The 17186-nt window shown below is 38.9% G+C and overlaps 1 protein-coding gene across 5 annotated transcripts in view; it reads left to right on the forward strand.

Annotated features, from left to right (window-relative positions):
- The window catches only part of CSGALNACT2 (chondroitin sulfate N-acetylgalactosaminyltransferase 2), a 34904-nt gene that overhangs the window by 4169 nt on the left and 13549 nt on the right, over window positions 1-17186 (forward strand). For 3 of the 5 annotated variants that reach the window (XM_026080407.1, XM_026080411.1, XM_026080409.1), the window contains exons 2-3: window positions 6304-6638; window positions 12277-13533. In XM_026080407.1, the coding sequence (XP_025936192.1) occupies window positions 12852-13533 (682 nt within the window). In that variant the 5' untranslated portion in view covers window positions 6304-6638; window positions 12277-12851. Of the gene's footprint in view, window positions 1-3941; window positions 4282-6303; window positions 6639-12276; window positions 13534-17186 lie in introns of those variants that run through there. The other 2 variants (XM_026080408.1, XM_026080410.1) reach the window with 2 other exon arrangements.

Raw genomic sequence — 17186 nt, forward strand, 5'->3', positions numbered from 1 at the left:
CATTGCAGTTGTAGAACACTAGTGAAATTCTCCCACGGCTAACAAATATTCTGCAGACAGATCCTGTGGCATATCTAGTGGCTGTCACAGAGTCCTTTCTTTGAGATGAGTATAACTCAAGATTGATTCGCTTGTGTTCAAAGGTAAAATAATACAACACAAAAGAGCTCGAACTAAAAGGTAAACTTAGAAATACAATACTTGCACAAATTAAATATTTCCAGGTAAAGCTGCTAAACAGCCTTAGTTTTTTTATCTCTATATATGCATCTGCCTCTTATTTTTAACTTTGGAGACAAATGATCATCAACCAAAAAAGGGGCTTAATATGTCTGCAGTATTAATCATGCTTTTTGCTAAGACAGTAGGTCAGCATTTTCATAAAAGATCAAAACTGTAAAACACCTGAGCTCTCCCAAAGTTTGTATATGAAGTGGTAGTAAGACATTAGGGTGACAAGCCCCAGCTCATCTTGCTAGGAAAAATGCTAATAATTTTCCAGATGCCAATTGCAAGAGAAAGACAGCGAAGGACAACTTCTAGCTTGCAGGTATCTAGTTGCAGAAGTCATGCAAGTTTAAAACTGATGGCTGAGGTGCTGTTGTGAAGATGTGCTGCAAATAATTCTGTTGTCTCTAGATGTTTGGAGCTTGATTTTTTGGGGGCATATCCAGTATTACATTTAATATGTGATAGTTATTTGTAATGATAGCAAACTGTATGCTCTGTGAGGGTATCTTCCTACTACCAAAGGTAAGTTTTCTTCTACTAAATTTTGCACGTCTGGGGTTTGCATCCGTTTATCTTCTCTGGAGAAATAGTAGGAGTAATACTTGAACAATTCTTCTGGGTTGCGTTTTCTTGCTGTTGCAAGGGAGTGTTCAGCAGCAATGCCCAGGAAGCAACTGAAGCCTGTTTAAAACGCTGCTGTGTTAAAGCACGGCTGAGAAAATGAGGTAAACTAGCTCATGTTTTGAAGTACATGCTGAAATGCAAAGTGCTAATCTTGAGCGTAATTTAGGGTCTGTGGAATTATGTGGAGGGCCAAGTCATCAGTTTCCATAAAATTAAAGCTCTTCTGAAAGAACGTTTTGGGCAATAGCTTTCAGATGATGTCTGGTAGCACTTCTGCTGTCCCTTAAAGGTTTCCCCAAGCAGTAGTGTCGGAAATGATGAGACACTTGTCAGCACTGTTGATGCTACTCACAGTCCTGTGGGCAGCATATGGCTTTCAGCACCTTCTGCTGCTGGTGCTCTGTTAGACAGGAAATTAAGGCTTCTAAGTGATAATAGTTTAGTCCACCTTTCCTGTGATCTGGGAGCTTTTGGTATAGATAGAAGTCTTCTGAAGAAAAGACTTTGATTTTACAGACTACAAGGGACAATATCAGTTGTAGCTGGTACAGGCTGGCCAGAGGCTGGCATAGGAGGTGTGCCTACCTCCTCCCCCAGCACAGTCTGGAAGCAGTGCTTTGGTAATAAGCCTGGGCAGTGCAGTCTCTTCCCCCCATGTTCCCTGTGTTTGGAACAAGGGCTGAGTTCTAGCATGCAAAATACTACATTGCATTTGGCTATTAAGCCCTGTTTCTGAGTAATTTTTCTTCAGATTTCAGATGTAATTCACTCTTTTTCCCCCCCACCCACTTGCATTTAACCTTTCAATGTTGCTTTTTATTTGCGTATGTTCCTGGGCTTCTACTGGAACTTTACGTGGGTAGATGAAAGAGGTGGAAAAGTGACAGGGGTTTAGGCTGATGGTCTGAAGGGACAAGAGGAGGAAGTAACAAAATTTAAAACACTACTGAAATAGTGTAACAGAAGCTTTTGTCAGTGCCCTGTGTTAAATAAGTCACTTGAATAAACTGTTCGCAGTAAGTGTCTGCAGTAACCACTTATCTTTCCCTGTCATGAAGCTAGGCTAGCAAAAACGTGGAATATCAGCACCATGAAAGAATGGCGCAAGAGACCAGCAAAACTTATCACAGGAGGGGGAGTTACAGAAACTCCAGGCTTCTCGCCTCTCCGAATGATCCTTATCTCTCCTTGAGAGAAAAGGAGGAGAAGATGGTCCCAGTGTTCCAAAGACGAACTTCAGGGACTTAAAGTTTTAAAATGTTGTCTTGCCTTGGAAAAAAGGAATATCAAAATAGTTTTGACAAACTGTTAGCTTCTCTGCTTCAAATGAAATCTAGAATTGCTAGTCCTTTAAGAGTAACTTTCTGCTCAGTTATAATGTAAAACTGAAAAGATATAGATGAAATAAGTGCATCTCACTGTACTTCTGGAACGCACCAGATGTTTCTCAATCACTTGGCAGCTAGCTGTCATTTCATTGCTGACTTGTGCTGAAAGCAGAACTTAAACTACTACTGTAACTGTTAGTTACTCTAAAAATATTCGTAGGTTGTGTTCCCCCTTCCATCCTAGATTTATGGACTGAGGAATAGCAAAGTGATCCTGTTGTTGTATCGCACATGTGAACTTAAGCTAGCTGATTCTGTTTATTAAAAACAAACAAAAAGCCATCTCTAAAACGACTGGTTTTTTTAAGGCAATATTTTTCTTGGAATTTTTATATCAAATTGTATTTTTTAACTAGTTTTAAATATTTTGTAGTCCTCAAGCCAAACTACCAGTTGGGCAGAATGCACAGAAATGTCTTCCAGTGGATGACTTCAGCTGTTTTATTGCTCTTCAAACTTGCAATAAAAAGATTTCTATGCAAATATTACATGGTCCAGTGTACCACACACAAACTTTGGCAGCAAACCTTAAGGAAAACATTGCTGTGGTAATACTTAGTGCATAGTTGTCTAATGAAACTGCTTTTTTGTGAATTAAAAGCATAAGTGTATCAAGGCAATTGAGTTAGACTAATATTAATAGTTGCCTCAAAGCCTTTTTTAAGAAAGATTCAGCAGTGTTTGAGAACCTGACTTCTCACTGCTTTTATTTTAACTGCTACAGATGCAGAGTAATCTGGATTTGTGCCTCCATGAAAACAGTGTTTCCTGCTATAGACAAATAATGGGGGGAAAAAAAAAATCCAACTGCTGCACCAGATTGTGTGTCTATATATATATTTTTTTAACGTTGGCCAGTTAGCTGTGAAACTGTTAGAAGTAACACCCCGGCTAAGGACTATTCCTTTCCATCTGTGGGTTGCTTTTTTTTTTTGATGGGGTAAAAAAGAAAACCATATACAATAACCACCTCACTTTCAGGTGTCTTTGCGAGCTTCAAAGGGAATTGTTTGTTCTGCAGGGTTCTAGCTTAGTTTCACAAGTGTGGGGGGACTGTTGAACGTGTGCCCCCTTTCCCTACCTCCCACAACGGGAAGTGTGCCTCTGCCTGTGCAGAGGGACTTGGATGATAACTGCCCTTTAAATATAGTGCAAGGTCCTACATACGTTGAAATATATATTTTTGCTGTGGTCAGGCTACAATAACTACAGGATCTAGATCTCCATACATAGGGAACTAAATTATAATTGGAAGAGATGTCAGAAAGCAGAATAACATTTGAATCTGCAAACATAGACATGGTAGATTTAGGTGGAGTAATTCCCCAAAACACACCATCTTCTGCTCTGTTTTTGCCTGCTACCATTCTCGCCACTGATAGACCTCATTTTGTGGGTGTGTGTTTTTTGTTTGTTTTTTCTTGTATTGGTGGGAAATGGCATGAGTAAAAGTGTAGATGAAACAAATGCAATGTAAATACTATACGCTTGAGTTAGGATCAGTAGTCGCCTTTGCATATCTGAAGAGTATTTTACCTTTCCTTGTTCATTGTAAGGTGATGCACATTAAGTGCCATTGGGTTTTTTCTTCTCTTTTGAAAACCGACCATGTTTTCCTGCACAAAAGTCTCCTAAAAAAATGCTGTGGAATTAAGAAATTAACAAAACATCCTACGTTTTGTTTATGCTTCTTGCAGCAGCTGTTGCTCAGTCGTGCTGAAATGAGTATAAAGGCTTTTCTTCCTAACTCAGTAGTTCTTGTTTTGAATGAAGACAGACAACCCTCAGCGCTGCCCCACCCCGGAGTACAGAGCCGCTCTTGAAGCCTCCAAATCCCGCTTCCTGCAGCGGTTCGCTTCTGACAGGCAGCCTTCGGTGAACAGGCTTGAGCGCTCCCGACTGAGCAAGGGTGCCGAGGGGACGCGCCACTGCCCCTGGAGTAAAGCAGGCTGCTGCCATCGTAGTTGCCCGCAGAATTTATGCAGCGCTTCATGGAGAGCGTGCTGTTAATAACGTTATTGCAAAGCATGTGGTAAAAGTAGGTCAAGTTTTTGGCCTGTCATATTAAATGCTTATGTTAAAGATAGCTTACTGTTTAGGGGATGTTAAGAATACCAAGAGAAAGTGCTTCTCTCAAGGTAGTAACTTGAACTTTTGTTACTATTTGTAGGTTAAACTTTAACAGCCTGTAAGGTAGGCGGTTGGTAGACAAAATAATTGTAGCCATATGATACTGCTGTTCCATTAAGTCCCTCACAATAGTGGGAAAATGCCTTGCTTTTCCAAGTTTGGAGTTTGTTTTTATGCCAGATTTAAAATGAGAATAGAGGCTACAGCAATGCAAAAAAACCACGAGTTAATAATGTAACTATAGGGAGGTGTATGTAAAATAGAAAACTGATTTATGTCATAGAAACTGAAGCTAGTCAATCTTTCAGGTTACCTATTCAATAATAATTAAAAATGAAACCAACAAAACCCTTCAACCAGACTTACCAAAGACTTTTTTTAACACGGCTTCCTTCTTGCCAAGCAGATGTCAGTTTTCATAAAAACAGCGAAACAGCTGAGTTGACTTTTATTTCCATGCCTTATCTAAACTAAGGATAAGAATTAACAGCTTAGTTAAGGTGCAGCTCTTTGTGTTTCAGTTCAGCAGTTCCCAAACAAACGGGCTTACTCTGGCTTCAGGGGAAATCAAAGTAGGTCTCCTATTACGTTCATTGCTTGCTTTGGATTAGGTAGAAGGTAAATCATGTGAACAACATTGCTCTCTCATTTCCCCATTTTAGTGTGCAGGGGATGCTGTTTTGTGTAGGAACAACAAATGCCAGGACATGTGATAATTTGCTTGCTTCTGTAAGCCTGGAAGATAATACCACTTAAGCAAAAGGCCAGGGGGGGTTTTGTTGTTTTTTTTTCTCCTCCTTGTCAGTTTGTGGTAGATTATAAGTAGTAGAATTAAACTGTTTCAGTGCATTTGACATTTTCTTCATTTCCCTGGTTTTCCAGGGAATGTTGTGGCAAAAGTATCACCGTTTCTGTGCTGTTGTATATTATCTTGTGCTTGCTTTCTCTGCTACTTTAGCTGTAGTGCTGAAAGTTGACTCTAAAAACCATATGCCTTCATGTACTGTCAGACTGTCTTGCTAATTTATCTGCTGGTTGTGAGAACACTAGTGGCAGCCCACTGGATGGGGATGGGGGATGTGGTGGGAGGGCAGGGCAGCTCCCTTGCACAGGCATGTTGCTTTATATTGACTTGAGCCAACTGTAAAAATACACACCAGGAAACTGCTGAAAATGAGGCAGAAATTCAGGAGGGGGTTTTGAAGCATATAAAGAACAAGACCTGCTCGGGTGTTCTTCACAGGATAGATGTAGGTAGACTCAACCCTACCGTGATACAACCCTGCTGTTAAAATGAAATCATATTTTGATTTTGCTTGTCTTCTTTTTAAAGAAGACTTCTAGATAGTATAAAGTGTGCTCCTTTGGCTGGGTCTGCTGAAAGAATGTGACTAACGTACAAGCTCAGAGCCTTGGTTAGAAGTGGAAAAATGCAGAATTCCTTATCGATAAAGCTATGAGGTCTAGCATTGAGAGGGAGCTGGATGTAGCAAGGGAAATACAAAATCTCATGTATTTGCACAGTGTACTGGAGTCTCTAATGTGAAAGTGGAGACTTGCGGAGGATTAGTCCTAATTTTTAAAGATCAGTGTTTCTGCTGGCAAGACCATGATGCTGCTTTTGTAAAATAAACAGTTTGCAAAGGGACTGCATAGGAAAATATCTTTCTTAAGCCTGTCTTTTTTGAGCAGTAAATCCTGTGATTTTTGTTACACATCACTGAAGTAATGCTTTTTTGTACCAATTCCCATATCTGAACTACACATTTTAATACAATTCTTGTGTCAAACATCTGGTTCCCCCTGCCCTGGTAGGAACTAAACAGATGTCTGAAGTTACCTACTGCAGATAAGCTCTGGCACTTGATACTTAATTACTGGCTTTTCATAATGTATATAGTAGTTTTTGTTGTCTGTGGTTTTTTTCCAGATCCTTTACTAAAAATGAAGTAGCATCCTCTTCAGGTGCTGGTGTGCAGCACCTTCCCCCCCACCAGGAAACTCTGTGTTTATCAGTGGAGGTTTATGACAAAGAAAGCGGAAGGAGACCAAGAAGAAAACATGAGTGAATATGAGCAGTGCTGAACTGACGGCTCGGTGTTATCCAGGCTGTTAGCTGACAGCTGAGGCTGGCTGCAGTAACGTGGAAGACTACTGTTACTGATGCTGGAAGTATCTGTTACTGTTTAGTCTGCAGCATGGCTAACGGACAGGAGCTGAAGGCACATGTGTAACTCTTGCATATTCGTCAGTCAGGTGGAGGTGGTAAGTCCATAAGGATGAAAGAGCGCGAGTTCAGGGTTTGAGTTAGATCTGACGTGGAGCTGATTCTGCCTACGGATCCTCCCAGTCTCCCAAGGAAGAGAATTTCTTCTAACTCTTGGACTTCTGCTTTGGATCTGCAATGCTCTGGAAAAAATAATTTTCTGTAGGAACTGTCCTGTTCTGTCTGAAAACTGCTTCTAAATTCTAAAATATTTGCTTCTGTCTCTGATATAACTGATTGTAACTTATACGAGCACCGATTGGGATGTATATTAACGCAACTTTTGAATTCTTCTGTTTTATTATTAATTTGCAAAGGTCTAAAATATTTAGTGATTATGTTCATTTTCTCTCAATACAAATCTTTTGATAATTTGATGGTGGTTTTCAACTTCTGTCCTGTCCAGTAGCGTCTATGCGTACGTGTGGGTGTTATGGGGGCCTGGAATGGAGCTGTAGCTGAATGTGAATCAGATCGTGGAACTGTGATAATAACATGCTGCTTACAGTTATAGTCCAATGAAGATGTGACTAAAAATCTAGTTTTCTGTGGAAAAGTGAGAGAACTATGGTCTCTAATTCCTCTTTTGGATATTTTTTTCTCTTCATTACTTTTCCCTTTCTTTTAACCTTTCCAACAGCACAAAAGTTTGGCTTCGGTACTGATTTGACTAGAACTGTAGTACAGCATTAAACAGCTTTCTTTTGTGTGCCTCTTCTTGAGGCTTTACCTCAGTGGACCAAGCTGTGTAAGCAGAGAATATGCCTCTCCACATACTTAAGGTGTGGTTTGAGGTTTTTCATTCTAGAGTTACACAAAGATAGTCCTGGACAGCAAAGACAACAAGCTTTCTTTGTGTTGCTTTCAGCAAGTGAGAAAACAGCTGGGCTTGCCCAGTGTTTCTCTAGCCTTCCCAGGCAGTCTGGAAGCATAGAGTGTCACTGAAAACGGAGTGAGATGAAATATTCAAGGGATGATACTGGCCCTTATGTTTTCAGTATATGACTTCTCAAGGAGAGAAGGATGTGTGTGTGGAGGGATTTAAGACAGTGAGTATCTGTGGCATCTGGGTGAAATTACAAACAGTAAAATAACTATGAAAATCAGCTGGAATTTCAGAAGCAGCTCAAGTATGATCGTCCAGGGCATGCTGAATGAAAAGGACATGTCTGAAATAGAACATGTTAAAATGAGGAACGTCCACAGAGTCTGGCATGAAGCAAGAATGTACAGAATTAGGTCACTGCTGTAAATGTGAATGTTTTCCCTCTTTAGAAAGAAGCACTCATCCTTTGCACCAAGGAACCAAAACAGAATGCTGATATAATAAAAACAAATTAAAAAGCATTTTCAATTAGCATGCTGGTCTATTCCCTTGTGCTTAGAGAATCAATGAGCTCTTTTGTAAGGAACAGAAACATTTCCATAGTTGAATATACATAAGGCCCTGGAAATGCAGAAGGAATAAGAACCAGTTGCTTCTGGAAAACTTGCAAATCTTTGAGCATTGTGTGACCGTCAGATGTCTTACTCTTTGGAGATCATAGGGATTTTTGCAAATAGACTATTTCAAAGAAATAGAATAAAGTGAAATATCAGCATGTGCAGTTTTAAGATATCTGATTTAATCTTTAAACAGTGGAATGCTGATCCAGGGGCTGTATGATTACTTTTTATTTTTCCAGGTAACCTTATTGTACAGACTTTAGAATGCACTATATTACATCGAATTCACTTTCATAATGTGGTATTTGGGATGCTGTGTGCTTTTGCATTATGTTTCATAGCCTGCTTTCTCTTGTGATTGTCTTCTGCAGCCTGGAAGAAGTTATTGACATTCCCATAATGGTGCTGTGCCAGACCTAACTTAAGGAATTTAATTCATATCAAAACTGAGTTGTGAATGCATGAAACTAGTGCTCTTCTGAGAAGAGAGGGTAGTGAAACAGAGGGCTTATTAAACCACCTCTTCTGATGGGATGAGAATTAAGATTCTTCCTGGCTTCCCTTTCCCTTCTTAGGGAAAGCAAGATGAAACAGGAGTGCTTTTTCCGGAGTAAACTGTTTAACTGTTTAAGAAAGGTTGTACCAGCAGTAATGAAAAACTTACACCACTGTATGTAGGTTGTGCTATTCATGGGGGTGGCCTCTTCCCATATTGCGAAGGTGTTGGTATGTCAATCTTTTACTGGTAGTAGAGCAAGTATGAGAAGACAGTGCTGGGGGAGAAATGTGCTCAGTCCTGTTACTGGCTGTTAACTATTACATCTTTGGAACTGTTTCACAGGATAGCACTTGTGAGGGTTGTGGACAAGAAAAATTCAAGTCCTTTTAATGGTGGGGGAGGGAGGGGAATCAGGCTCCTTTATGATTACTCTTTTCTCACCAGGAGTAATACTGAAAAAATAAAAAGACAGGATTTCCAGATTGGCTCAGTCTCTGCTGCTTTAGCAAACTAACTTACACCTTTATCTCTCCATGTGCAATTTACAACCTTAATGTTGTTTAACATATCTGGTTGCATGAACATTCCTTGCCTTTAAAGGCCACAGGGAATCAGTAGTGGGAAAACTGCCTGTTCTTTACGGTGTCACACTAAAACTGTCAAAGGCATATCAGGCAAGACCTGTCTCTGCAAAAGGCTGCCTTATTGACAAGGTTGTCACCAGATCCCTGGAAAAGGATTTCAACTAATGAGGGAATAATTAAAGCCTAGAAGGAAAAGAACCAAATGAGTTTTCTACAGCCCACCTAATGTGTAGTTTCTAATGCTTTAGAAATAGGCTTATTCTTTCTCTTCTCCAAAGTACTCTTTAAGGTAGTGCTCCATAATAGAGATCTCTAAGGTAGGTAGGTAAGGTGCCAGTAGATAAGGCTCAAAAATCTGCAGTTATTCATAATCTTTTGTTCTTGGGTTTGCTAGTCTTGAGACTAGCAAATGGCTAGTCTGTGTGGGCATGCTGATTTTTATTTGTGCCTACCATAATGATGTAGATTTGGCCACAGTAAAGGAACTTGTTAAGAACAGAGTTGTCCTTTCATGGCCCCCTGCTAATCCTCTCCGAGGGCTTCTCAGTCTCCTAATACATTTTGTCTTCTTGAGACCACATGAGGAAATGTGTTGTCATTTGCTTCTAAGAAATGAATAAGACCTAAAGAAATTTAGTGACTCATCAACATTGGTCACAGGGCAATATATATTGGTAGATCAGCGAATTGAATAAAGGCCTCCTAGGCTAATGTTCCAGCTTCAGGGGCATCTGTTTCTCCCTTAACAATAGTTAGTGATGGTTTAAAGCCCACAGTGGTAGGAGGTTGCATGACTTACTCCAGTTCCTGTCCTATCCCCAGTACCAAAAGCATCTCTTTCTAACTTGCAATGCTAATTTCTGTGTTGACATGGTAGCTGTGTTTGTGTATACAGAGATATGGAAATGCTATTGTTCTTGACAGTTAACAGCAATAATATGGTTATGCAGTAAATGTTACTTGGGACAGGATTTGTCAATTTTTTTATGCAGGATAGTTTGATCTTTGTTCTCAATATGCCTTGGCTGACCTATGATGTCTCAGCTTCTGTGTGGAATGGCTTTAGTACAATCTAGCTTTTTTTTTTTTTTAATCTAGATTCAAAGAAACATAAGGTTCTTTGTTAATTGTGGCTTTACCTCTTGCTTCCTAAAGTAACAAGCAATCAGGACAAAATGAACAAAAACATCATAAAGGCAACTTCAGTAAAAACTTGAGATGATATTACATCATTTCTGTGAACTAGTCTTGTCCTGTAGATTGTTTTTTCTTCTGTCTGCCTTGATTCACCACATTTGGACTCTGGTCAATAGTCTGAGGATACATCTGGTATTGATCACTTTATAGGCATTTAACTTACATTTATATAATGTTGTACTTCTTCAGTGAAGAGTGACTAATTTCTGTCTTATTTGGACTTAAAAGATTGTCTTCTAGAATTCAGTTTAGATAAGTTACTTATTTTGTACCAAAGTGCTCAGTAGTTTCACGTTAATTCAGAAAGCTTCAGTTTCAGTTATCTATTGCCTTTAAGTCGTTGTACTTAGAATTTCTACATAAAGAATGTAATTTATTCTTAAACTGGCTCATAGGCAGGGATTCTAGCAGTAGAAATACTAATAACTGTTTCAAGCAGTCCTAAAGCTTCATCTGGACTACTCCTGGGTGTGCAGCTCACACAAAACCAACAGTAATATGATATGTATGCAAGTTTAAGATCAGCAATTCTATTCATTGGTGTGAATAAGTTATTTAGTCTTTCAGGCTCTGTTATTGGAGCTTACTTGCACATGAGGATACTGAATATCATGGCATTGCTGATGCATGGTACCTGGTACTCACTGAAGGTACATCCTGGTGCTGGAGGCAGAATGGGAAGGGACAAAAGTTGCAAGGGCATAACTGGTGTTTATGCCCCTAAACACATGTAGTGCATTGTGGCCCTATGACTTTATTTGCAAGAATTGAGGAAGACTGGGTTTCTGGTTGGTGCCAATGTTAGATAACAATCTGTTAGTCAAGCCATACATAGGGAGTACTAGAGAGTAGTTTTTTTCCAGTTTTTCTCATTCCGTAAGGATTTTGACGTTAAACTGCTGTTCAAGTCCCAGAACTGCCCCCAAACAGTAATTATACAACTCAGTCAAAATGGACACAGAGCTAATAGATCCTTGGGTAAATTATAAAAAGCTTTGCTTATTTTCTACAGCAAAACCTTAGACACAGAAGTATTTTATTAGCCTTAGGAAGGAGGTTAACATGCATTCAGTTTGTGTCCCCTCCCCCCGCCCCCAGTTTTAGTCTTTATGCTATAATTGAAATAGACCCATAAACAGTATTTCACACTAGGAATATCATTTTTGGTACCCCCCTCTTATGTAACTGTTGTCTTTTTGCTGATCTTCTCATAGCCTGTTTGGTCAGTAGTATAAGAGGGTGACTGACCTTCAGACTATGAACTTCACTCTGGCCTATCCAAAAAAAGAGGGAGAAATGTTTGGAAACTGATAGTCTGAGGATGCTTTTTCTCCATCAAAAATCTGGATTTGAATTTGAAATTCTGCTGAAATTTGACCTATCCTGAAAGGCTGTTTGTGTGACCTTTGCTTAAATCTTCAATGCTTTATTTATGAGTGAATATTTATTCCCTGAAAGATATTTACTTAAAGTAAAAGCAAAGGGAAATGCAAGCTTCCTCTGCTGCTTCAAAATGATCCTTGGATTTTTTTTTATTATTTTTTTTAATCTAGAGAAGTAGGAAGGGTATGTGTGGGTATTTTGTTTCTTGGGTCTTTTTCTGTGGGAGAGGGAATGGGCAGTTTAAAAAAACAAAACAAAGATACTTTATGAGACTAGAAGAACCCTTACTGCTTTAACTATCTATGTGAAAAATTGCAGTAGATTGTTCATACTGGCATTTTCCAGACAGTATGTCAGATGGAGTCACTGTTGGGTAATGCAATGGAAAGAAACAATGTTTTATCTTTCTTCTTTTCCTACCCCTTCCCCCAGTGATCCTCTGTGTCCATATGTTATAACTTTCTTCATGTGTTTTCCAAATTACCAGCTGCTTTGTATTTCTAATATGCACCTTTCTTTTAATTTTAGGTTCTTTCTTCATTCTGCTGACTCAAACCACAGATTCCAAAGAAAGGAGGGGGAAGTGGAATAAAATACTCAAGTGCCAGAGGAAAATGTCAGACTAGTCAATGAAAATTACTATTACTAAATTGTAGACTCCTCTGATTTTTACATAGTGGGGAGAACTAAATGCTGTGCATTCGAAGCTTATAAAACAGCTTTTGCAGACTTTCCTTCCTGAACTTCAAGTGGGCTAAATAAAAATCCCATAACTATTCCTCTTAAGAAATGGAAATATGATTCCTTGCTTGTGTCTCCCTTCTTCCCCTTTTACGGGTTTTTGTTTTTTCTGGGGTGGGACATCCTGAACAAATTGTTTGGCATCAGTCATGCTTACAGTTGATAGTCATGGATGACATAGGAACTTCAGATTTATGTCTCTGTAATGACACGTGATTTAAGGCAAAGGTTGAAAACTGCTCATATGCTGCTATATCAGAACTTATAGTAGCCATCACAGTCATGCTTTCATTCACTTTCTAAGATTTGGACTCGGGGGGGATGTTCCCAGAAAGGTATGAGCAGAGAAGTCCTCTTTTTGGATGGGAAACGGAAATATTATAAGGATGCCCAGAAGAGGCTTAATAATTCAAGCCAGAACTCGTTGGCTGTTAGTGGGTCTGGCCTTATTATTCAGTTTAATCTTGCTCATGTACTTGCTGGAGTGTGCTCCACAAACAGAGGGTAATGGATCTCTGCCTGGGATCCTAGGCGAGAACATGGGTAAAGAATACTATCAAGCCCTTCTGCAGGAACAAGAGGAGCATTATCAAAACCGAGCTACCAGTCTGAAACGTCAGATTGCCCAGCTAAAGCAAGAGCTTCAGGAAATGAGTGATAAGTTGAAAACCCTGCAGGAGAAAAAGAGCCCCAAGATCAATGGTATGAACTACCAGGGCACCAAAGAACAAGCATCTAATGATCTCCTAGAGTTTCTTCATTCCCAGATTGACAAGGCTGAGGTGAGCATGGGGGCTAAACTGCCTAGTGAATATGGTGTGATTCCTTTTGAAAGCTTTACGTCCATGAAAGTATTCCAGTTAGAGATGGGGCTCACTCGGCATCCGGAAGAAAAACCTGTTAGAAAGGATAAACGAGATGAATTGGTGGAAGTTATTGAGGCTGGCCTGGAAGTTATCAATAATCCGGATGAAGAAGATGGACAAGATGAAGATGATGGAGTAGGAGAGAGGCAGCTGTATAACGAAAATGATTTTGTAGAAGGTATGGTAAATGTTTATTAAATGCTTTCCAGACAGTTAACAGAATGTTCCAATAGACATTTAATGATGTTTGTATTTCTGGCTTTTTTACCTACTTGAATAGGGTCTTGAACAGAAATTGCACAGTAAGAATCTTTAATTCTCATAATCAGAATATTATTGCTTCATGATGTTGTGAGTAGGGAGCAAGAAATGTGTTTCAGAAGAAAGGTTCACCACAGTAAGTATACAGCTTAAAATATTGAGGCATTTCATAGTTGATTTTAGCTGAAGGTTTGTGTTTGTCCTTATGGTACTAAATAACTGAAAGACTTCCAGTGAAACTAGTGGTGGAGAGAGGGAGAAATGGATTCTCTTGCTCTTGTTCCTGCGTAATTAAGCTATTCAGCTGTGAAGCTACAGAGTATTTTTCTTCACAGATCTCTATGCCACCTTTAGTATTCAGACTTGATTTTCATGGAGTTGGCACACTCATGTTGAAGGGAGAGTATTGGTAGATTAACATGTCTTGATCATGTTAGCTGAAGAACTTGGTGTCCTGGATAGACCTTTCGGTGGGGAGACTGGTATACTACTCCTGAACTCAATTAAGCTATGAAACCTTGAATAAGGCCTAATATGAAAAATGTGCAACTAATGGACAAAACATGCATTACTCTGAAACATATGACTGTTAATATTAGCATTTGTTTACATTCTCTTGTTGTTGCCTCAGTTCTTTTTCAATGCTTGTAAATTTAATTACAAAATACTTCTGTAGAAACAAACAGAGAAGGTGTGCTTTCAGCACTTCTAGTGGCACACCTGGAAGATGTAGTAGCTGTAATTCCTGTAGAACTTGGCTTTCAAGGTACAGTGTAATGCTGAAGGAGATAAGTATTATCAGAAACTGCCCTAGTACCTGTTTCTTGTATTTACAGTATTATACAGCTCATGCTGCCGTAAAAAACAAAAGTTGGAGCATGTTATAAATGCAAGAGCATTACTGTAAAAGGGAATCTGGATCTCAGCAGTACTGCTGTCTGTACTATTAAGCAAAGACATGCTGGAGAAAGGTACCATTGGCCTTGGAATAATCAGTTTCTTTCAGTCTGCGATGTTGCAGTTGGTCTGTAGCTCAGAAAGTCTCTTTAATAGCAGCCTGTTTTGCTGAACTGCTACTTTATTGGAAGTTTAATGCAAAGTACATCTCATCATTCAGGAAGGTGGAGCAGGGTGTAGAATCCACTTAACTGTGTCAATATAATACAACCAGTGTGGTATTAGGCCCTAGTAAAGTTTTCACCTAAAACTGTATTATTTTGCCTGAACAGTCATTCCTGCAGTGTCTTATTAATGGTTTTCTTCTCATATTAACCTAAGTGTGTGACTGCTTTTCTTTAGCAGTTTTAGATACTGCTTGCACTCTAGTGGATTCTTTTTTCTACTGCTGAAACAGTGCTTCTTTTTACTTTATGTACTGCCTTTAATGACTGCACACTTCCCAGAAGGCAAGCTGATTTAGGGCGTTAGAACTGCACTTCATACCTCTGCCTCCATTCACAGCAGTATATTGATAATTAGGAGCCAAAGAGCATGTCTTTTGGAAGTTGTACTAATGTCCTTTTACTGTAAAGGCAGTATCCTCCAGCATAGGCTAGAGGAACTGTAGAAAAATTTTGCGGTACTTAAACAACATGTATGATATACAGCACAAATTTTTAGTAACTAGCCGTAGTGAGCCACAGTGAGATAGATATAGGATTGATACCCTTGTCTTGTTTCAGCCAGCAGTTGTGGGTTGTGTGGGTATTCTGTGTTTTTTATGTGTATGTAAAAATAGTGCTGTCTGTTTTAGATACTGAGCCAGCAAAAAAAAAAAAAGCTGCTTCTGTGTATTAGCTGCTTTTTTTTTTTTTTTTTTTTTTTTTTTTTTTTTTTTTTTTTTTTTTTTTTTTTTTTAAATTTAGAACTAAGAAATGGAACCAACTCAAAATGTAACCTCCTATTCCCTAATGCTTAAGCCCTGCAAGAGACCCTGGTGTGTTACCCAATTTGTCAGCCTGGTGTTGGAAGCCCAGTTGGAAAGTTGCTGCCTTTCCATTTAGAAAATACTGTTCCCTGAAGCTATCATAAACAGATGGGTTCAAGTTTTATAGCAGACCCAGTGCCTTTACTGAAGTCACAACTGTAACTGTAAACATCCTAAGAACACTACTTTGTTGTTGCCAAATAGGCATTGTTTATTTAGGGAAAGTCTGTTAAAACTGACTTGAAGTAAAACAACTTGTCATTTAAGTTCTGTATCCTCTTCAGTTCCTGATAGATTGTTTTGTAACAAGTGGTTTAGGGCTTTCAAGACTAGGATGAGAGCTTTAGGCAGTTTGCTACAGGAGGTTGAGAAAGTGTTAAAGGGTTAGGGTTTTGGTGGGGGGGGGGGGAGAGGGCAAAAAAACATGATATTGCATGACTTAATACATAGCCATCATCATTTATGCTTAAAATAGATGTACTGATTTTACTTTTGTTTTGACTTGCAGGAATGTTTTCTCAAAACTACTGCATATCTACCTGCAGAAATTTACCCACAAAATTGTGCCACTGCCCACAAAATTGTGCCGCTGCCATAAGCTATACTAGAAACAGGCATGTTTATTTTAGGAAAGTGTTCTAACTTCCCACCTCAACAGTCCAATTTTTCATGTAGGTAAATGTTTGGTTCTGGAAATTATTTTGGCTCTTTCCTAGTCTTGTTAAATACTAGACTAAACCTTGAGCTCTGTAATCTCCTGTGGTATGTACTTTCAGATACATTAGTAAATCCTTAGAGAATTTGGTGGCTGTTTAAATAAGTTTTGAATCTTTCATGTTTTTTATAGACCATTCCATCTAAGGGTATTTCTTCATTGCCACTGAACATGTCCTAAATTATTCTTCCCTTGTATTTACATCTTCTTTGAAGCCCAGTGAAAAGAATATCACTGTCTTGTTTTGTAAAAGCATCAAAAACTTATTTCTTACTGTGTTTTAGGATTTACCTATTTTAGTCACTTGTGACAACCACAACTAAAGATGTGAATTGAATCTTAATCTGCCTTCTTCCTATTTAAATTTGTCTAAATTTATTTTTTTTATCTTTATTTTAGTCTTTTCAGAAAAGGCATACCTAACTACTCCATACGTGGTAGAAAGAATGTACGTTATTTTACTACCCTAGTACCACACAGGACAAAAAAATTCAAAATATATTCTGATGGATGGTAACATCCCTATTGCTGCTCTGTTTTCCACTCTGTCTTTGATCCAACTGTTCATGCAGTTCTTCCACAGCCTTCTCAGCCTCTATGGTCTCTTTACATGAGGATATTCTGACTCTTTCCACTGATGGAAGGAACCTGTACCCATGTTAGGGAGCAACCTTTTTTAAGTCTTATCCAAACTGATGTTGTATTTTTAGGGTTGCAAGATAGAGCAGTGTTCCACACCTGTTTTGGAGCTGTGATTGGGCACAACTGCCACAGCCACATGATGGCTATTGGTAGTGTAGAACAGTAACAAAATAGAACTGCTTCTCAAACATACATTGCAACTGTAAAGATACTTGCTGATGAAGACAAAACCATCAGGTTTCTCTGATCTGTAGGGCTGTGTCTACCACACTTACTTTTTTCTTCT

The sequence above is a fragment of the Apteryx rowi genome, unplaced genomic scaffold (genome assembly GCF_003343035.1).
Source record: "Apteryx rowi isolate R43461 unplaced genomic scaffold, aptRow1 scaffold_52, whole genome shotgun sequence".
Lineage (NCBI taxonomy): Eukaryota > Metazoa > Chordata > Aves > Apterygiformes > Apterygidae > Apteryx > Apteryx rowi.